At 38.0% G+C, this 23402-nt stretch overlaps 1 protein-coding gene across 4 annotated transcripts in view; it reads right to left on the bottom strand.

Moving 5' to 3' along the window:
- The window catches only part of EFEMP1 (EGF containing fibulin extracellular matrix protein 1), a 158270-nt gene that overhangs the window by 3419 nt on the left and 131449 nt on the right, over positions 1-23402 (bottom strand). For all 4 annotated transcript variants that reach the window (XM_075749900.1, XM_075749898.1, XM_075749901.1 and 1 more), the window contains 5 exons: positions 9305-9427; positions 5550-5669; positions 3152-3271; positions 1617-1736; positions 79-202 (listed from right to left, as the gene is read on the bottom strand). In XM_075749900.1, coding sequence (XP_075606015.1) covers positions 79-202; positions 1617-1736; positions 3152-3271; positions 5550-5669; positions 9305-9427 — 607 coding nt within the window. The remainder of the gene's footprint in view (positions 1-78; positions 203-1616; positions 1737-3151; positions 3272-5549; positions 5670-9304; positions 9428-23402) is intronic.

The raw sequence follows: 23402 nt of genomic DNA, 5'->3' as shown, positions 1-23402 counted from the left end.
TACTTGTTTTCTGTTGTATTCGATCATGTTGCCTGTTGAGGATGATCCTAGGAAAAAAAAGACTCATTTTTCTCTTACTTCTCAGATGTAAGGACATAGGGCTCTTGGCAAGGATTTCTTGGGTAACAACGAAATCCTCCGTGGTAATTCCAGCAAATTTCATCCTCTCTGCATTCATTAGTAGTCTCACACTCATTTATATCTAGGAAGAAGGAAAAGGGACTGTGTCAGAGCAGATGGAAATGAGTTTGCTACAAAACCAAACACAATGTCTTCAAAACAACAACAACAAAAAGAAGGCCACCTGCTTGTCTGTTGAAACCAATGGGTTTGTGTTCTTTACCTGCTTTTCTGGGGCCTGGATCTAAAGGATTTCTCTACATAGAAATAGAATGAATTTGTTTGAGTGTTAATTAAGCCTGAAGACTTTAGTTGACTAGAGACACACATTAATAATACATAATGCAACTGTAGAAATACTGTGAAGTTTCTAATTAGCAAAGAATGATTTTATAGCAGAAGATATCTTGTAGACAGAGGAAAAAGGTTTTGAGGCAGTATTGCTATTTCCTGCCTTTTGCAGGTTCACTAAGATGCTTAGTTAATGGCTACATTTTAACTAAAATAGCTTTGCAAGGAATAATGAGAACTTGTTTATTGTGCAAAGTAGAGCCTCCTTTTTTTTTCAGCCTGGGAAAATAACCCTGAATGGAGGTGGGTCAGACTTGCACTGTATTAACTCTCTAACCTGTCAGTGCCAGAACCCAACTGCTGTCTGGTTTCCTGAAATTAAGTAACAGAAATGGTTTATTCAAATGTAATCTCTCAGAAGGCACAAACAGATTTTTAGATGGTCAAACTAACTACCCCACAATGTTCAATATCAGTGGCTGTTCTTAAGAATGGAGAGAAAGTAATCTGAATTTTATAAAAATATTAATAAATTATGTATTTCCTCATCCCTTCTTTATTTCTAAAAATGATGACTGTTAATTTGGGTTCTGGATTACAGAAGCAATGGTTCTTGCACTTAATATGTTGTTCTACAATATTCCCTAATAAGATGCAGAGACATTTAGCACCAGTGAGGAAAAAACACAAACTTCTGACATTTGGTGGCACCTGATCAGAACATTTATTTTTCTAAATACAAATTATCTAAGCTGTTAAAGTCTTGCATTTTTTTCTCCTGTTATCAGAAGAAACATATCTTTCATTTCTACTGTGGCTGGATTTAGGAATCTCTATAAAATGAAACATGATATAAAGCCATGTTTAGTGTCTGTAAAAAAAAAAGACCTGATTTTTTTCAGAGATACTTATTTCTGAAAATTAGACTCACTACATAGACATCCATGACAAGTTTTACCTGAGGGTTGCAAAAACTGAAACTTTGTCCTAGGAATCTGAAAGACGTAATTTGAGCTGAAGGATTCAAATAAGAATTAATAAAGATATGCAATGAATCATCAAATGCTTTATTGATGTATCTTTTGCTAATGTAATGGTAATCCTGTCATGAAATATAAACATTTAGATAGCAACCATTCTTAGTCTTGCCTGAAATGGTGGTGTTAATAAAGCAGTATTGGGGCTCCTAAGATGAGGGCACTTACCTTGACATGTTCTGCCTCCTACTACCTGGTATCCCTCAGGGCAGACGCATGAGAATTTTCCTGGTTCGTTGACACACTGATATTGACATATGTAACTCGAGGTTCTGCATTCATCAGTGTCTGCAGAGACCAAAAGAGCTTAGTCATTGGGTTTTAACATCTATCTTATTACAAAATTAAATATAATAGCTAAAGTCTGGTTCTAACAGGAAAAAAAATTCTGTCTAAAGAATGTCGTCAAAACCCTGAAATGTACTGCTTAAAGCCTCAACGTTGCAAACAGAAGGGCTAGTTCGACTTATGTTTTATCAATAATCTTCCAAAATGAGAATTTTTGCATTTGAAGTAGCAAAAGCTAAATTAGACTTCAGAACAGGTTTGGGAAAATAACTATTGAAAGAATTTATACTTGTAGCATTCCAAAATGTGATTACTTTCACAAAAAACACAGATGTGAGATTAGTTTGTAAGGCAAAAATATTGCCTTTGTACTTGTGCCCTGCGCTAATGGAGCAGCTCTTTGGGGAAGGCCTCTCTTGTGTCTTCAAATAATACTCAGTGTATACAGTTTTATTTTTATTCTTGTGTAACCATTGGTCCCTTGCTAGAGAAATGTAGCATGAAACAATGTAACAGTGTGTGCCATTAACTGGCAAAAATTAAATTAAACCTATCAAAACTGGGGAACGGCTTGGAAAACAGCATAGCTCCCTCCTACTACCTCTGAGGCTTGAGCCTGGTTCTTGATTTTATGTCAGGGATGTCCTTGGAGACTGCATACTTGCTGCTCCCTGTTCTGTTCACTTGCAAGCAGGATTAGCTTAAGAAGCTTGGAGAGGGAGCATCTGTAATAGCTCTGCTGGCTTGTTTAGGAGGGCAGTGGTAAACCAAAAAGACCTCTTTGGCTCAAAGACTGGTAGAAAGGATATGGGCTTTAAGGGTGAGATCATCATGTGTCCAAAAGGAGATTAGAGGACCCCTGTGGAGACTCTGGCAAAGGAAATAGTGTTGATTGTATAATCATCAGGAGATGTGCTGTTTGTATACATAGGCTTGAAAGCACCTCAAAAGCACAATTGTTGCTTCCTTAAAATCAGAAATTTGAGGTTTTATTTTTCAGAGGAGCCTAACAACACACAAAATTGCACTTGTTTTTGGTTTGCATTCCTTTTCGATTCATTCAATGCTCATCAGTATTAGACCACACACAATTCAAGTGAGTTTGTGAAATAAGTATTCAGAAGCCTTATTCTTCCCAGCTGTGATCTGAAGTGTAGTAATGTCTGTCCTGTTTTGCACTTACTATTAAAGAGATACCCACATTCACATGTAGCTGAATGCAGCTGCAGCTACTAAGGTGTGTATTAGCAACTACATTTGCAACATAAAAAAAAAAAATCTCTTAAGGGTTTTGGCTACAAGCTGCACCTGCAGTGTGGCTCCACTTGAATTATATCCCTTAGCTCACAGAAAGACTTTTGGGATGATAATTTAAAAAAAAAATTGCTCTTCCAAGACAAAAAAAAATTGCTTACCTTCACAGTTGATTCTGTCACTGCTTAACTCAAATCCTGGATTACACTGACAGATGAAAGAACCCAGTATATTGTAACACTGTTGTGCACATGGGTTATTGGCATCACATTCATTTATGTCTGAAAGGAAAAATTACAGATCTTTATCTTGTGTAGCTGGTAATTAGGCTGATTAAATGGATTAGTCCTTAGTTTGGGTCTATTGCTTAGCAGAAGCTCAGTTGACTCTACTAATATAGATCTGCAGTTGCTGGAACAACGTCGGACCTATGCTTTACATTCCATGCTGAAAAAGAGTATTTTTCCAGGAATGAGAGTTATTCTAATGTGTGGTGAATTCTTCCAAATATGTTTAGTGTGGCTATTAAACTCCACATTCCAGCATCTTTTTCAGGTATGAAATGCCAAGTCTCTATAAATAATTGATATAAGGAACACATACTGATAAGACCTCTCAGCATGCAGTGGTTAAGATTTATTCAAGCTATTTATTACTCTTCAAATTTGTTATTTTAAATTCCATTACAATTATAACAGAGCCTTTAAGGCCAGTAGAGTTTTGCAATGCTCTAAGACCTAGACCATATTGGGGGAAGGTATGTTTCTGTGCTAGATTTTTTCCATGATGTGCCCATCCTAAGAACATATGTGAGAAAACTGTGGTATGAGAAGAGAAGCAATTTTTAATGGCAGGTTTATATAACTGTAATCACCTCTGGAATCTGTAACACTTTTTTCATAGGCTGTTGACTAATTGCTGCTCCTCTGTCATTCACTCTGTAGATTTTAGTGTATTTTCCCTTGTTTTCCTCCCCTGCATGTTTTCCACTCATATTTGTGTTTATCAGATATAACCATTAGTAGAGAGCTGCACTTGAAAGAAAAAAAATCTTGAGTTCATGGCTTTTGCAAATGCTTACAAATGTCAACAGCACTCAGTCATTTACAGTGCTAAAAACAACAAAGATGACTAAGATTAGGCATTCACAAAAACTAAACCAATGAGGAAGATGTTAATTCTATACACGATGAACCTCATAGTCCTGAAAATGAACTGTGATGGGGAAAACTGATGGCAATGATTTTTTCTTCCTCCTTTTAGTTAATTTCTGGCAATGATACAAAGAATGTACATCACAACAATGCTACCAGAAGGAATAAATAAGGTAGCCAAAGCCATAATTCTGTTTGTCTTCCTTCAAAGAAATACTGACCTATTTTCAATATATGCAAAAGTAGTAACACATTTAATCTGTTCAGTTGCCAAGTACCACTACTGCCAGACTGTTGCAAATGTGGAAGTCTGTCTTGATGCAGCAACCATTAATTTACTTAAGATTTAATTCACCTTCCTGATGGGAATATGTCTTATTAGGCTGGGAGGCAAGTCAGAGAAGTGGTTTTTTTGTTGAAGCACCTAACAAACTTGGAGCTGTGGAAAGGGTCAAATAAATAACAACTTGTCACATGGCTATGTTGTGTCCATGGGCAATTTTTTTATCCTATCATTTGATGAAAAATAAGAAATTCCTCTCACTTCAGTGCTGTGCAGGTGCTTGATAAGATATGGCAATGCTTGGAAGTAATGGCAGAAGCTGGAAAACCCAGATTGATTTATATATGTAAATAATACAGTTTTATATAAAAGTTATAGCCATAAAGAACTTTTAATCATCTCCATCACCAATCTTTTGATTTTTTTAATGGCTATTCTCTCTGCACTTCAGCAGACATAGTTACTTTTTCATTATTACTCTCTAATTCTTCTAGAACAGAACTTATGATTTCAAACTTAACAGTGGTCTTAAAGTTCTACTGCATGGCTTCCCTTAGTGTTTTATTCTACAGGTAGGATCACTTCTAAAGGGTCATTCTTCCTTAGTGACCCTCATTGTCACTTTTAACTTTTCTTCTAGATATTCAAATGTGACATTCATAAATATTTTTTCATCACTAAATTTATCATGTGCTGAAGATAATTAGAGATATAGTATTGCTTCCTCTGGCTTCCAGTTCCAGCCTTCGTTGCATGAACTGGGAATAATATCACGAAAGCCAACAATAATGCGAAGCAATCCACCAGAACTGAAGGAATACTTAAATCTAAGATTAAATAATAAATGTAAACCTCCAGGATTTCAGTTGTCAAATTAGATGCTCCTCAGAAACCTGCTATGCAAACAAAATTAACAGGTTTTCAATAAGGCTCCAATTTTCTCTGTACTTCTTGGATCACTTGCAGGAGAACCTCTCAATATGGCATTTATTTATTTATTGGTATTTATTTCCTTTAAGTTGGGATGAAGATACTTAAATTTCAACCATGGGAAGTCATGTGCCAGTATTTGTCCCTATGCTGGGTGAGCTCATGCATAAGTATGTGTGGAGAAGCTCTTACCTACACAGGTGTGGTTGTTGGATGCTAACTGGAAACCGGCATTGCACTGGCAATAATAGGAACCAGGAGTGTTCACGCATCGATGGTGGCAATACGGAGGCAGGGTGCATTCATCAATGTCTGAGTTATCAAAAAAGAGAAATTAGTTCAAGTGGAATCACAGCAGTTCACTGTTGCTGTCTTGTGTCCCAAGAAATTGTGAAATTAATTGCACTTGATTAAAAGAAGGAAAAAAGCTTATGTGAGCTAGGTACTGCTTCTATGGATATTAATGGCAGCACTATTTTACTTTTTAACTTTTGTAAAATCTGCTATACGCTGATTGTCTCTCAGCTACTGAGATCAATACATTCCAACTTTATTTTTTATTCAGTTCCACAGTACTGCTTAGTTCTTGGTTATTTTGTATAGATAAAACCCAGAATGTTTTGTGCTGCTTTTCAGCCAAAATGTCTCATGATCAGCCATAATGCTGACCAACACAGTGAGTGTGGCTTGTAGCTCTTTTTAAAAAAAAACAAAAAACCAACCTTGCATGCAGCACTCTTAACATGTACTAAATCTTTTCAGCTCCATTAGGAAGAGTCCAAATTTTCTGCGCAAGCACAGGGGAATGGTGAGGGTAGAAGATTAATGGGCCTGAAAAAGAGACAGGTGGCTGTGCTTCTGCAGGGATCCCCCAGAAACTGGCTTGCTCCCCCAAGGGGCTGCCATTGCTCCCATTCCCCTCCCTGCCTCTCCTGCATACCTTTCCATACGGCAGCACTAGCACCTTCTGGCTGCATGCTCTGATGCCGAGGGAGGCAATCAGACTGGCTGAAGCTGGTGCTATCTCAGGCAGTATTAACTTTCCACAGACTCTCCCTGCAGATTAGCCCTGTTTTTGAGGTGGTACAGGCTGCCTTTCCAAGTTTCAGCATTCCTAATGTGCATTGGAGCAGGGTTTTCACCTGCAAACCATACAAAACGTGCAACAGCCCATTCTTTAACCTCCCTGCATTTTTAAAAGGTTTCCTTGCATTCTGGAGGAGATACTGCCTCTGTTTTTTTGTCTGAAAAACATTGTTTTATTATGCCACAATGGTGATTGTGCCTGTATGCGCAGCAGCCGTCTTTAGTTGTGGCCTGAGTTTGGTGAAGAAATCCACACGGTGTTCTGTGCATGTACACAATGTGAGATTTCAAAGGCTCAATGGTCAGACAAATAAGACCAGTTTTCAGTGGAACAAAGAAAGGCACTTCCCATATCCATGCCAGATCTTGAGTTTCCTACCTCCAGCTGTTTCCACCATAGATGTGTTCAAAAAGAGGCCAAGGCTTTTTTTATAATGAGGAAAGTGTTTGTTTTAATATCAAGTGAAAAAATAATCTTTAGAAGTTAACCCTTTCTTTGTCAAATTTCACTGTTTGGGGCTAAACTTAGAAGTGGAGTGTTTTGGATGGTTCTGGATGAAAAGACGCTGGAAAATTCCTGGCTATCCGTACAGCAGCGATTGTCGCTGTAACTTTTGTTGCAGAGAAATTTGGAAGTAGAAATGGAATAAATTAGGAGGCACCGTAGATCTCTACCATTCTTGACTTTTACAGGACTAAGCTCTTACAAATTGCTGTTTAAAGATCTGATTATACAATATAGACGCATGAGCAATGCTCTGCTGCTTAGGCACTGCACTTATGCACACAAATGCTTCCAGGATCTGACTCTGATTCAGTGAGTGTTTTCCTTGTGGGATTAGGCACATCAGCTCCATGCAGATCTAAGGACTAAGCATCATCGGCCAAATCTTCTGTTTGAAGTAATGTTGGAAAACAGTTCATTCTATCTGCAGTCCTGTGTTTCAGAAAATACTAACTTTGCAATATATGAACAAGCAAATTTAAAAAAACAATCTCAAAAAAAGACAGAAATGATTACTGAATTTAGATTAAAGTCAATCAATTGTTAGAAATGAGCCCTTTTCTCCCTCTACCTTTAAGGCAAAATCATCTGGAAAAATTTCTTTCAAATTTGAGAAACATTTCCTCCCATATGGAGAACCTCTATCAAGATCTGGCCCCAAGAACATTTTCTGGCTAAGTTGTTATAAAATCCCCAAAGACAGGCTTTATTCTGAAATGCTGACAGTACTAAGCGTAGGGATGTACTTATAATTTAGGTCAGTGTGTAATATGTAACACAGGTGTTATTCTTGGTTTTGACCTAAATAAGTGAAGGGAAATTTCACTTTCCATACATCTTCATATATAGATTTAAATGCATTAATGTATTCACATGTAGACGTAAGGGTGTATCATTCCGTTTCTTTTGCGTGCTGTAATGTGTCCTGTGACACTTTCAGGTAATACCATGGGTCTTGGCATTAAAAGTGCTATTGCATAGCAGTAATATACTTTACCTGCTCTAAAAAAATCTAGATAGACCCCAGATATCTAAAAAAAAAATAAAAAATAATGGCTTATCAAAACTATTCCTCCATCTACATTCCAAACTACTCATCCTACTTTTGCACGGAGAGCTGAGAAAAATAAGATACATCTGTATTTACACCAATTTGACAGTTCAGGGCCTGATCAACATCTCTTGGGAAAGAGATAAGAATTTTTGCATTGATTTCTACAGCCTTTGGCTCAGAACCCCAAAGAGCGAGCTGTGCCCAGAAATTTAGGTTATTCCAGGTGTGTATTGAAACTTTCCCTGATTCCCTTCCTGCAGGTCTTGTTGTGCAGTGACTACCTATAGCCTTTGCAAGACTTTTTGAAAGAGATTAAAAATAAACAGAAAGTTCTTAAATGCAGGATCCTTAACATCAAGAAAAAGAAAACTTGAAGTTCTGTTTCTGTTTTGCTGAGGACAAAAGAAAAACCCAAATGCTTTTCTCCTAGGCTGCATAAAACCAGTCTTGTCTTATAAGCGATGGTCTTGACTATCACCTCATAATGTATATATTTGATTCTCTTATTTCATAGTTGTTTTTATTATCTGACAAACCTAAGGCTCAAAGCTGAGTACATATAAAAGCAATTCATCCATTGAAATCATGATTAAAGAGGTGTTAAAAAGGCTGAAGGAGGACTGCAGAAACAGAGTAATGGCACTTTTGCATAATATCCCCAAATGAGGATGGAATAGGAAAGATGCAGTGTTTACACTGCCCTTGGATTTAATTTAATGCTATACTTGTATAGCTCCCAAGGGTGCTGATGGTTTATTTTGGCACAAAGAATAAAGTGTAGTGGTTTATAAGTTGCAAATATCATATACCTGCATTCAGAGTTTCCATCTCTTTCATTTATACTCATAAAACCAAGTACTGAAACAGACTGTGCAAGGGGGCCCTGCAGAGCAGGGATTAGGTCTGTGTGGAGGTGGTGCTGTGTCCTACAGACCTGGAGTCAAGACTCCCTCAGGTCAGTGGGAAAGACAAGCTTTAGTTTGCCCCTGTAGTGGACTTACGACTATATCTGGGACATCAGGCAACACCCCAATGCAAATAATAAACACAATGGTAACTATTAGGAAAATTAATCTTGTGAAGTTCAACTCCAAGTGTTGATATACTTAAAATAGTTTCTAGTTCCATGTTTTAGTGATTAATTATTGTGATGAAGTGATTATTCCATTGCATTTCAAAGTTATGTAGCCATTTTACAGTACATACCTATATACTTTATACTCAATATAAAGTTTGCGACCGTGTACCTACGCTGGTGTGTAGATAATGAAAGAAAATAATTTAGTCTAGAGCAATGCTTACCAACACATTGGTCTCCTCGTTTCTGATAGCCTGGAGGACACTGGCAGCTGAAGGACCCTCTTAAATTGACACACACTTGGTCGGCTCTACAATTATGGGTTCCAGTTGCACATTCATCTATATCTTTATTAAAAAAAAGGCAAATGCAGTGTTAGTCATAAAGTTTACTTAAAATATTTAGCCTGTTGAAATGCTTTATGCATCTTTAAGCTACCTATAAGTGAAGGCAGCGAAGTTCAAATCTACTCCAAAGAGGTCATCTTGACGCTTACTCCATTTGCAGGACGTAAAATGTTATCAGATTTCTAACAGCTTTTAATTCTGATATACTGCCTTTAGAAATATTTTCAGATATGGTTATTTTAAACAATCGGATACCTTTATTTGTCAAATACCATTAATGTTTTGTACTTATTGCTATAAAACTTCCCATAAACTTCTTGCAACTTTGTAATATTTTTGTCATATCTTAATAATTTGACTTTTTTGGTGTTTTTTTCCCCATGCTGGTTGTTTGTTGCATGCTGAATTACTCTGGAAAACTTCAGCAAATGTAGTTCAGCCCTTTCTCAAGAATGATGAGAGTTAGAAATATGTTGCTTTGCTGACACTAAAAAGACGCTGGTGATCTCTTTTGCATGGTTCTCGTGCTCTGTACTTTGGACAGGCACTTGGAACTTGGTATGTGGTGGCCTTCTCATCAGGAAGAGATCTGCCTCTTGTCATTCCTGTGAAAATTCCTCTAATTCAGTCAATCTGTTAGTCTTTGGAAACAGTTTATGTATGTTTATATCTGAACAGTACAGCTAAAAATGCAAATACTAGACCAATACTTCTCAGTGTAGTTCAGCTTTTAATTCACACTAAATGCAGGTTTATACAAGTATAAAACCAATGTTCTGGTTGTGCCTATTCATTATAACTGCTGGAGGTACTTAATTATAATTAAACTACATGTGCTGACAAATAGGTTGCTTAAAATGGAATTACAACTTGCTTTCTCATCTGAACATCCAAAATGTTGGAGAGCTTTTTACTGTAACCTGACACGGTACAGTGAAAGGGCTTTTTAATTTTGGCATTGTACACAATTTGGAGACTCTAGGCTGAATAAACAAATTCCTTAAAACTTATGATCTCTAGTTTACAAATCTCAGCTGACCTTGCTATTTGTATAGGCACTGGGGACGTTAGAACATCACCAGTGGCAGATTCTGGGTGGTGCTTTGGAAAAAATGATGGATTATTTCTCATAGCAAATGAAAACAATTTTGACCACAAGATTCAATAAAAAATAAATGATCAACAGTTTGAATTAATTCTCAATGTTTGCCCTTTCCACAAATGTCCAAATATTTTACATATATCTTCTCTTTATCTGACAGGAAAAATAAAGTCCTTTTACGTTAGCCTGCTCTTTGTATTTCTGCATATCACCAGTCCTAAAGCTGCTGTGTTGATGCAAGACTTGCTGACTGCATTGTTCTGTATGAACAGCTGAAAAGTACATTCTCAGGTGTAAAGACTTTCAGGGACTACAGCTGGCTGCCTCATACCAACCTGACACATCATTAAATGCTTGAGCCAAAGCATGGTGGAGTTCAATGCAAGTCTTTGCAGGGACTTCGCTGGGCTTTGCATGTACTCCTAGTGTCTACAAAAGTTGGAAATAAAATAGCTATAGTGCTCATACGGTTCAAATTCTTTTTGTTGTGGAGTGTGCTGGAACAAAGGAAATTTATTTGATCTTTAGGAAATTCATATATGAGTTAACATGAGTTACCTTTTAAGATGGATTAGTTAAAATGCATTAAGTCCTTATGTTGCCATTTGCATCCATGGCTTGATTGCCATTTAGCTTAATTTCTGTGGAATAGTATGCTACTCCAGCTAAAACGAAGCGAACTAGATTGCTCTTATGCACTCAGTGTCTTTGATTTTTCCCAATGGTAAGTTCAGTTTGAAAGCAAAACAATTATTCAAAAGTAGTGTTTGATTGCTCGCTGCCTTCTCATTTGGAAGCTCTTGGAGGATTTGATGTTATGGCCACAAAGATCTGTGTTCATAAGAACAATCTTTTCTTGAGACTTGTTTCAAGGAAACCTTTAGAGCTCTCCTAAGCTTCATATTCAAGTTAGGATCTGGAACTGGGTTGCATATTTGCTGTGGCTGTCCTGCCTCTTCTACATGCTATGAAAATGCATTTCAGCATGTGGCATATTTTTGGTGGCCTCAGGAGAGGTTTATCAGTGGTGTCACTCTGCATCATCATTGTACTTTTGCTATTTTGACTGTCTTTGGATGGCTTTCATTGAGATGTGAGTCCCTAGGCAAGCTAGGGAAACAGATACATAGAATGAGGTATTGATGGGAGTTCTTTGAAAACTCCAATCCTTCTTTATTTGCGGACTTAACTGCATCTTTACTGAACTGCCTAAGGTGGGAAGTGAAGATGGACATGAGAGCAGCCTCTAGCTGTCACTGGAAAGTGCAGTAGGTTGCCATGCTTGGAGAAGCGCGGCTCACATCTGTGCAAAGAAATCGATAATGTTAGAGGAAGGCTGATGGCCTGAAGATCAAGTTTCTGAAGTGCTTCAAGGAAAATATTGTGGGAGGAGAACAGGCAGCTATGCTAGAAAGGCTTCAGTGCTGGAACATTCAGTTCTGAAATGTCTAGTATTATTGCAATAATTAGATATGTCTACTGTTGTGACTGATACGAGGGTGAGGAAGTGAGAAGATTTCAGTGCTGAAAGCAGTGCTAAATGTTGAGTTGTATTGGTGTGACACCAGAAGCAGCCCAGCCCTTGTGGAGTATGGAAAGAAGCACTGGTGGATTTTGCAATGTGATGTTGCTGCACAGATCTCTGCATCTATCCTTTTGCTAAGTGAGGCCCAAAGAGAAGTCTTAAGCTTCTTGGCACTGGATGTGACCTGAATCATCCTCCACTAGAGAAGCACTCTTTTTTTTTTCTAACTGTCCTGAGAGTTACTGGAGCAATAGAGGAAGCAACATCAATGCTGGAGGTCTCCTTGGGATGAGACTGATCAGCTCTGTTTTTCTCTGAGGTGGCAGAGGTAGAGGTACCTACCAATACACACACACATGACTCTCTCCCCATATGAAACAGTATAATCTTACACTAGTGTTGCCAATATTGATCCGGGATTCCCACTTAGTGTTTATGGTTCTTGAATGGGCAGACTGTCCATCTGCAGTTGCTTAGGGTCTGACTGAACTCTGATCTGAAGTTTCCAGATTGTTTTCCCAGTTCTGTCACCTCTGTATAGAAATCAGTAACTCCCAGGTCTTTACTCCATTATTGTAAGAACTTTTTTCCAATCTGTTAAATTCCTATCTTTATCTTTTTTAATCTTTTTTTTTTCACTTGCACAGTGCCCACTGATTCTGTGACAGTGATCTGGAAGCTGCATCAATTCTTGCTTTTAGTCTGTATCAAATGCAGTAATCCTGGATGAGATGGTGGTTATATGGACCATGCGTATTCCTTTAAATCCTACCATCTCGTTTCATTTGATCTATCTTGACAAAATCCCTGGACTTAAGTGTGAGCCGTAAATTGAGGGTATGGGGAATCCACACTTTTGGCTTCTGCCTACTGCAGACACCCATGACCAGACCAATTTGGTATCTGTGAAGACATAGCAATCTAGGGCAAGGGTGTGATAGAAACCCCTATGGGAACATCAGCGCTCACCAGCTTTAATCCTATGAGCAAGATAAATTTGTCTGACCTTTCCTCTCTAGCACAAATGTTTAATAATGTGTTACGTGCATGTGTATTTATAATAATTAAAAAAAATTAAATCAAGACACTCCACTGCGCACACTTGTCTCTCTGGGGAGAGGGTGAGAGAACAAACATGTGACAGATGTTTGTCATGTTGCTTAATGCACTACTGGAAAGCACTCAAGATACCACAGTGATGAGTGCACTATAAGAAACAGATCTAGAAAGAAAATAATGGGCTTTTACAAGCTCATTCTTGAGCATCTTTCCTCTGCATCCTCTCTTCCAAACTCAGTGTCATCATGATAAAGTTTGTTTCCATAAGCGTTTCAGCAACTGATGCCATAGCTGAAGTTTCTACCTTACGCAAGCTTCTTGTAAGCTATACCTGGAGACACCCTCAACTCATTCTTCATCAGCTTTGTTTAAACTTCCTTTCTAGATGTTACACATATATTTGTTCACTCAGGCAGGCAGTTTAAATTACATTGGTAACCAGTAATGAAATTTTTTAACATTACCCATCTTTATTTCTTTGCATTTTCTAATCTCAGCTAACATTTTAAAAGGGCAAAAACATTGTGCTGTTCACTACAGATAAACAAGAGCTGTAAGTTTGTATTAAATTGTTTAACAACTTGTATGCATCAATAATCAAATACCATTCAACTTGTGAAATATAGATTAATTCTTAAACTGTGTGTCTGAATCTGATCTAAGATATTGCTCAGTTTTTTATTCCCAGACAGTCATTTTCTGGACAGATACAGCCTTGTGTAGTTAGAAAAGTTCCTTTGAAATAGTCTGGGTGTCCCTAATGATCCTTTAGCAGATTGATCTTACTTGAAAATGGAGCTGAGTTACCTTCAGTGTCTTGATCATTGTAATAACTGAACTCAGGTAATTATATAATCTTTCAATAGGCCACTCAAAAGCAAACTTATGGGATTTATTTGTACTTTGAATACTTATAAAAATTTAACAAAATTTGTAAAATGCGTTTGGGTTGAGTATTTTAATTTCCACATGTTGTTTATAGGTGTTACATCCAGAATACTACTACCCTGAAAGAATGTGACAGTTTCAAAGTCAAGTACTTGGGGGATTGCAGACCACAGGATTCAAGTTCTCTGAACAGTCTGAATTCAGATCCATTAACCATCATCATAGAGTCTTTAATTATATGAATCTCATTCTGTTTTTTCCCTGCAGGCTTGGGCTTGGTCAAACCTTACCATTCCCAAAATGGGTTAGGTGCTATGGTCCTCTATCAAGTTGCAATGGTTACTGCTATATAAAAACCTTAAATTGATGTAAAGAGTCAGAGTCAATAGAGAATTGGGGGGAGGAACATTACAATTAAGGATGCTGGTCTCAATTAAACTACATGTAAGCCACACTGCTCTTTCAGAAATGTTTATGGAAGTCCTCAGCTGTACTATGGTAAATATCGCCATCAGACCCCAATGACTCATCCTAATATAAATACTGCCTTTTGCAGCCATCTCCAGGGCTATTCTAGAAAGTTCAATTTAGAAGACTTCTGCATTGATAACTATCTGCAGGTTAAGATAATGCTCTGATTTGCATAGACTACTGTTTGAAGTCTGCAAAGTGCTGCAGAAATAATGTGAGAACCATGGAGGGCAGCAGAGCTTGCTCCTGTATTCCTTCAAAATATAAATCAACTTGCATTTCATAGTTTTAATTCCACAAGCCTCACTAATAGCTATACCCAGTGATTCCCTCATTTTCCAAAAATGTACCCGCGCTCCCTCTTGAAGTGATTTACACAATTATGTCCTTCCATTGCTGACTTTGGCAGCCTGCTCTATATTTCAACCACTAGTTGTGTACAAAAATTTTGCCTGACCTGCTTTTTAGCTATAGCTTTCTCTGAATCTAGTGCACGGTTCCCTGTTTTAGAGCTAGTTAGTTTTTCTATTTCTCTGCTGCAATCCATTCTGTCAGGCTCTTATCTACATCCATAAAATTCTTTCCTAGTCTCTCTTTCTGAGCTACAAACCTGGCTTCGTTCTCTTCATGCTGTGACTCATTTTTCCCAAACCCCCTGACTCATGCCGCTTGCTCACTTATGCAACAGCTTAATCTCTGTAATTTTCTTTGTATCATTATGAGAAGTACATAAATTCATGAGATGAACTTCACCCGGTGCTTCAAACTTTTTTTTTGGGGGGGGGGGGGGGGGGGAAGCAACACACATCTATTCTTCGTCTTAAGCCACTTAAACCTTTTCTCCTCTAGCTCATACCTGTATGTTGTGCTCAGAGCTGGAGAACTGTTTTCTTAACTAACTCAAGTGTGTCTTACTCCTGGGACTGAAGGTGCTCAGATTCTTGCTGCTCGCTGGCTCTCAACATATTGTAACTGACTACAGCATCTTCATGCTCTCCTTGTTTGTGTATATATTAATCTGTTCAAACAAGTCACAAAATGTTTGTAGGTTGCTTTCTCTATTCTGGTCTGTAGCAATCTTGTAAGCAGAATGTTCCACTGTATCAAAAAGAGGGCTCTTAAAAATGACCTTATAGGATTCAAATTCTTATTTCTGCCCCCACTGAGCAGCGCTGATAGACCAGCTTCTGAATGGTTTACACAAATCCAAACCCAGAATGATTCCACCGATGTCAGTGTTGCACTTGTCACTGACTCCAGTGGAGCTGTTCTCCATTTGTTTTGAATGTAAACAATAAATATTTTAGTTAATCAGTTTAAATTTTTCGAGTTCTCAGTGTGAGACCAGAAAATGACTGTCTATTTTTCTAATAGATTCATCTGAACTGAAAACACTGCCTACCACGTAAGCAATGGCACCAGCGAGTCTGATATCAGACACAGAATGACCTGCACCGTACTGCAGGTATCGTGGACAATTTACTTCAGGATTCTGTAAAACCTTTCACTTTCTGTCCACTTCACTAGCTTTCCTTCTGACTGTAAAACACTTTCTATTAGTGTTTTTCAGACATAACTAGCTGAAGGTAAAATACTTGAAGAAATTAGTTCTTCTATGAGTATGGGCTTACTTGTTTTACCAAATTAAGTATTCTGTCTTATTTATGTTTCTTATATTGTTCTTGCAACTGAAGCCAAGCTCACTGCTATGTCGTTTCCTGGATCCTCCCTGACCCTTTCTTACACATAGGAACAACATTAGCAACCTCCAAATTCCCTGGTTCCCTCCCCAGCCTTAGCAAGCTATCAACAATTTCTGTCAAAGGCTTTTCTATTTCCCTTGCTACTTCCTTCAACATTTGGGATGTTATTCATCTGGGCTGGATGCCCAGACAACTTTTAACTCATTGGTGTTGGGAGGCTGTGCTTTGCGGTGGTAAACACCAGCACAAAATCTGTTACATAACATCAGGTCAGTAGGTACCAAAAGACCAAATATTTGGAGAAATTTCTCACTTCTGGAGCGGTAAAACCTGTTAATATAGAAACCTGTGCTCTAACAGTGCAGTCACTATCCAGTAGTGTCATGAGGTAGTGTCTCTAATTCTGTACAACTCTGTAGCAGCCCATAAACTCCCTCTTTATTGCTGGTTTTTCTCTTTCCCTTTTAAATTTTCCTTTGGTCCTTTCATGTTAAGTATATTGGACTGACTGCCCTGGTAACAAGTTTTCACAGTTGCGTGAAGGTAACCTGCACAAATACTTGTTTGCACAGGAAAAATATATGTAAGAGCCAAGACCTACATTTAAGCAAATATGTGAGGTAGAATGTTTAAATTAATGAGATTTTCATGAAAAACGGCACGACTTCTTTTGCTGTGCTGAAACATTTCCCCTCTCAAATTTGAGAGTACAGCAAAGCAAGCTCCTAGTAGATCTGTCTTTTTAGTACTCCTGGACATTGCAGCGCAACAAAATAGAAGTAATGCAAAGTATTAATGTAGAAAATGTACAACCCCCACCTCCCCCAAATGCAGTGCAATTTAGAGTTCCTTGTGAGATTTCTGTATTTGGACTGCAAAAGTGTTAGCAGCTACCATGAATTTGGGAAAGTTACCCAACCTCAGTGACTTCATGAATATGAAGGTAGAGAAAAAGCATCCTTCTATTTGCTCAACAGTTAACAAGGGATCAAGCTGTAATAATCGAGTCTGTGGACTGCAGTACTTTGTCACAATTAGGTACTGTCTTTGGTAGTCCAAACTGAATTGACTTATCACATAGAATAGCTAAATAAAGGAGTGAGCCATAGCTTTCAGCCCTAGAACGTCTCCCACATGTTTGTTTGGGAGAAGCAGGCAGCTGAAAAGGGGGGAGGAAAAAAAAGAAGCTTTGAACTGATGCATTGCTTCCTTTCTCTTCTGCTTCACCTCCATCTGTGATGCTACCTTCCTTCTCTAGTGTCTGCCATGCAGGCTGTAAATCACGCTGCAAAAGGGAAATGGCTTTTAATCCTGAGACTTTTTGACTTCGAAGACTGAGATGCTATATGCAACTGAACATGCTTTTTTCTATCCTGTATCTTAACGTAAGACAATACTTACAATCATTACATTCAGGACAGCATTTCAGTAGTGACAAGGTAAGGGTGCTTAACCTGAATCAGTGCCCAAACATATGTTCTGCTCCTGTGCCTTCTGCGCAGTAGCTGTCCGTGCTGGAAATGGTATGGCAAGTTAAAACGCCCAATGCTGTATTATAACTTTTTCTATGTTGTACTCTGTACTTTTCCAGGCTTCCACCAGTACAAGCCATGGTTCAACACAGCTTGTAGGAATGTATTCTGATAAAAAGATATACTTCATTATCAAATTACAACCATAGCGAATTAAAGGAATGTGACAGATAAAACCACTGTTCAAGTAATACTGTAATTAAAATTATTATTACAAATAAAAGTGGTATGGCTAATATGACAACAATGTTCGTCTGACACAAGGCCACAAAAACTATTCCTAAAAGGCATTTAACTATAATATTTTCTATCCATGTATTCTTAAAACAAGCACACAGATATTAATATAGATGTCTTTTTGTTTAAAGTTTCTCAAAAGGCAAGTGTACTTTTTCCCAATAGAAGATCACAATGTTAACTATTAGTCTCCCTGCTCATCAAAAAGAAAAATATTCCATGTTTTTGATTGATCTATGTTAATTTAAAATTTGTATTTTTTGCTTTATTTCTGCTGGGGCCATAAATGGAGCCATACAGGCTTTCAAGTTACATTGCACTGAATTACCGGATTGTATCTGCAAGTCTGAGTGCTTCAAAATGTGACTTGCCATAGTGGTAAACTCTTTGATTTACATTGCAATAGCTTATTTTTTGCTTTCAGTAGAGTATTTCCTGCTGTTGCTTTCTTGTGACTTTATGCTAGAGGTCTAACAACTTGTGCTTTTTGGTTCATGCCTGCCTAAGTGAGGATCACCCACCCATGATGACCAATACACTTGGACTATACTCAAAAACAACAAGGGTGGATTAAACTATTCCATTATTGCAGATGAAAGAGTTCTCCCCGACATCTGGCATATCATCTTCAAAACTGATATGGAACACTTCCATAAATTCAGCTTAACATTGTTTTTGTGAGTGTTCCAAAGTATTTTTAACATGAAGAAATAGCATGCAAACTAATTTCCTATTTGAAAGTAAATGTCTTGTTCTTATTTCTAATTCACCCAGTTATTAAAAAAAAAAAGAAAAAGATGTTCACTTAACTTGAAGCATACTGTTTTGTTTACTTAAGTTAATGGAAAAGCTAGTCAGTGTTTGATGTAAAGCTGCCCCCTTGCTTGAAAGAAAACCAAACAACTGGTTATGAATTATGAATATCTCCTAATAGTTTCCAGAATTATCTGAAGGATGTATTTTTTTTCTTAATTACGTACACTTAAAAGTTCCAAGTTCCCTATTCATTTCCATTTTGTTTATTTCTCTCCTTGGAAACCTCAAAAGCATTTTCCTTTAGCTAGGCTTGACTGAACAAAATATTACTGCTACAACCTGTAATATTAGGGAAATAAAGGCCTGAAAGCTCATTGTGGTTTTTAATTAGGAAGTTGAAGAATCACTCATTAAATCTTTGCAAGCCTTTTCACAGCACACTGGCAGCTGCTGCATCCCTGCAAAGGAAAACACAAACTTCTACCCAAAAAGTGTGCTTCAGAGCACACTTTAAAAATCAATTTCTATTCTGAGACATCACAGAAAACAGTTCCTGCAAAAAGAAATCTTGCTTTTTTTGTATGTTGGCATGTCTCCAACTGGTTTAGTCCTAATCAGACTGTTCCCCTTGTGAGGACCCACAGTGTCTCCTTACAGTGAGGGAGGCATCTCCACATGGGAGTTACTGGTAAAGGTTCTGCAACGGGGGGATGCAGTCAGGTGAAAACCTGGTCTGTCTGTGTGGCACTGCCATAGTCTGCGTGTCCTTCTGACTGTAAAGGCAGCTCGCTATCAACTGAACAAAAGCTAATTAACACAGCAAGGAAACTGATGCACTGAGCCTATAACCTATGTGCTATCCAATGCTAGCCCGAAATAGAATAGCCTGATTTTTTTTTTGGTAGTGAACGTATAGCTCATCAGTGCACACTTTGTGAACTTATGAAACAAGGGACCTTAAGATAGAAGGCATTTGAGATATAAAACAAGGGGCTTAGAATATTTGATATAAGGGACCAATTTTATCAATAAAATCTTATTCTCCTTCTGCTTTTGCAGGCTGAATGAGCTGGTTTAGGAATTCTAACTGTAGTTCCCAAGCTGAGAACATTTAAGTTCAAGTTGAGTTCAATAGCAACTATCAGAAGGAGAGAGCTTATCTAAATGATGATATTGTTTTTAGCACTAATCATACTATCTGTTGGCAGTACCAACATGCTGCAATCTCTACAGCTCCCTACGTAAATAAGCAGATTCCTGATGCCGTTCCAACTTCAGAAATGCCTTTGAAGGCATTATTTAGTTATGAATTTTTCCTACATGGTTATGTGATACTTCTAGTGTGTTGCTGTATGTACCCACAGATGCCTTGTTTTGAAGAAATGTATCTAAAACTTACTTTCAAAGTATAATTGGCAGGCACTGGTCTGTATTTTACCTTCTTGTGAAATAAAAATGAAATGGTTAAAAGAAATTCACCTTCACACCTTCTACAACTTGTGAATGATAAAACAATAAAAGCAAATTATGAAAATAGTACTTTAAAAAAGACACATCAGTTGATTTGGTCCAAAATATACTCCAGGGATGGGAGGGGATTGGAAGAGCTGGGATAGAAAAACACAATGTTCAGGTTGTACAGTTCAAGTAAAGTGAAATGGATGTGCTGAAGTTAAGATTCCTGTGGCAATATCAATTTAACTCTGCTACAAACAAGCAGTGTTACGTGGTACTGATCTAACAAAACCATCAGGAACTGTATCTTGTAAATTTTTGTTTGTCTGTCTTGCCTTAAGAATTCACATTAGCTGGCTCTCCGTTTGAACTGAAGTGGAAAACTCCAATTTCCCATGTAATTCTTCACATGAAGAAGGCTTAAAATGAAGTTTTAAAAGCTCTTTGTTTGAAAGAGAATAGATACAAGAGGTGAAGCCAGGTAGGATCAAAAGAGAGGCAGAGGCACTAGGGAAAAAGAAATCTCTTCTTTGAAGGTAAAAGAAAAAAAAAGGCAGTATGAATATTTATGAAGGAAGAAAAATTAATATCAAAGTTAAAAAGATGTGTCATGACAGAGGTGACTAAGTGGAGGCTAAAGAAAGGAATGGGGGGGGAAAGCAAGGCACATACTTCAGAGCTGCTTTTCACTTACAGAAATAGTTTGTTAAACACTTGATTACAATTCTAGACTAGCAGTGTGATCTGCTTAGATCACCAAGGTGCGTTTGATGCTTTTTGACTGGAGAGCTGGTGAGTACCTGCCAATGTCTGTATTTTGCTGCTGTTTCTCTGATTCAAAGTCTAATTGGAGCTGTTAGAAGAATGCCAAAACGCCAAGTGCTGAGGTGGTACAATGCACCCTGTGTAGTGCAGGAGAACGTGTCCTGCTGTGGTTGCATGTGCCTAGGACGCGGTGAGAGTGAGATGTGAGCCCAAGGGGGGTTACGGTGGGCTCTGGGCGAAGGGGGACAGACAAGAAGGGTAACTGAAGTAACTTGAGGGTGTGCAGCGCGCTGAAGATTGTAAGTTGGAGCGGTGCTTGGGAAGTATTTGTTGTTCTTTCAAAAACCTGACAAAAAAAATCTTAAAACTGAAAATTATTATTATTTTTGGCCCCAAACTAAGATTTTTCTGGGGTTTAGCCACATTTTTTTCTGTGTTTGGGAACAAAAAAGAAAAAAGACACCAAAAAAATACTTTGTTCTTTCAATGAGCCAGTAATAAATAAAAACTAACATTTTAAAAAACAGAAGTTTCCTTGGGAAGAGAGAGCTATTTTTCTTCCAAAATTACTTTGCCTTAAAATTGCGATCGACTCTGCTCTCAGGCTAAGGATCTGACTTCCCAGCTGTCTTTAAGCAATCAAGTAAAAGTAGCAATTGGGACAGCTTTTCTCTCTCTCTCTCCTTTTTTTTTTTTTTTTTCCCCCCTTGGTCTTTGGCTGGGAAGTTACATGGGCTTGCCTCAGAATAGATGCTGTGCTACCATAATCCTGGCACTTTTCACTGAAAATGAGATTTCAGCAGTGTTTCCTAGAGTAAGTAGAGTACTCCTGAAGTCTGCTTGCAGGGCTGTCGGGATGGTGAAATGCAGCAACCTGCTTTTGTTTGCCTAAGCATGTGATTTTTTTTTTCTTTTTTTTTTCTTATACCTTGTGATCTTCACAGACTTCTGGCAAAGCTTAAAAGGTTGAGGAGGGAGTGGCTATCATTTGTTTAGAAAATAAATAGAAAAAAGTAGGCCAAATACCAGTAAAGTTCCAGTTTTAAAATATTAAACTAACACACAACATTGCTGACCTGAAAAGGTCACATGAAGTGGGAGAAAGGATGTATTTAGACTGATTGCCAGGCAGGACGTGGGATCTCTCACTGACTTGGCAGTAGATACTTCAGCTTTTGCTATTAGTGCTGTTTCTAATGCTCCTTATTTGCTAAGTTCTTAAGTTTGACAAGATCCATGCTTTATTTTCTGGTATTTACGCAGTATTAAGCAAGTGTGTAAATGCATTCAGAGAGTAACCAAGGCCTACACCGCCCCCTCTTTTCTGCTTCGTCTTTGGTTAGTAGGCAGGATGCTCAGAAACCTGGGAAAATGGAAGTTTTGAGGGGCTTTCCTTTGGAGTGTGCTATCAGATAACAAGGTTATTTGTAACATGTTTAAACTTGCTAAATATGGTGGGATAGGGATATTTGCTTCCAAATTTGTCAGTGAGAGTGAAGAAAGAAATGACTACTTAAACTACAACAGAGCTGTTACAATTTCTTCGGAAGAAATCGTAAGATTTAATGAAAATGTAAGCCTGCCTTCCTACAGTCTGACTTTAGGGTACTTGGCTAGCATAAAGTAGAAAACCTAACGCAGCAGATAAATAATTGCTGCCACATCATCTAAGCACATCATTATCACTGCTGGATGAGATGAAAGGTATTTACAAATGAAAGTCTGCCAGGAGAACAGAGTCAGCTCAAGCTTGATCCAGCTCCAGCTGTAATCAATAGGAGCCTTCAACTAAACTAGAGCTTAAAGAACAAACTAACCTCTTTCTGAAACATGTTACACTTCCAATTTTGCAAAATTAAAGCTGGAGCTCATCAGAAGTGAGGTGCAGAGGGATTCGGTGCCTAACAAAGCTCCTTGTTTTACTCCACGCGTTGTTCGATGGTCTTCAAAATTATACTTTCCACTCTGACAACCTAAGCCCCTGTTTGTCCCCCTTAAATCTCCCACTTTTACTTTCCTCCTGTTTTTCTTCCCCCATTCCTCTGGCTTCTTCCCTTCTAATTTTTCAAGGCAAAGAATGTGCCTTTGTTGAAGAGCAAAGCAAGTATATGGCGCCCTATTCATTATATTTATGAATCATATCTAACTGAATTTTTCCCATAGCCCAAAGGTGGCTGTTTGCCCAAAGGCACTGCTCTCAGTGCCTGTATTTTCTATTTATAAGGTGTATTTTAGTTTACATCAGAAGCTGAGGGAAAGACTTCTGCTTGATATCACTTCTGCCAAATGAAACCCACAGACAAGCTGTGGCCAAGGGAACTCTGTACAAAAGTTGTCTGGGCTCTGTAATTTTGTCCACGTGGGTGCATGGTAGTATACATTAGTTGCCAATAAAAACAATCTAAAATAGATACAGCACTGTGCAAGTCTTGAGATGATCTTAAAATGTACGGAACACAGGTAAGTGAGCTCTGGGAGAGAA

The sequence above is a fragment of the Balearica regulorum genome, chromosome 3, assembly GCF_011004875.1.
Source record: "Balearica regulorum gibbericeps isolate bBalReg1 chromosome 3, bBalReg1.pri, whole genome shotgun sequence".
Lineage (NCBI taxonomy): Eukaryota > Metazoa > Chordata > Aves > Gruiformes > Gruidae > Balearica > Balearica regulorum.
The sequence above is the reverse complement of the archived record's forward strand: the minus strand, read 5'-3'. Positions and strand labels throughout refer to the sequence as shown.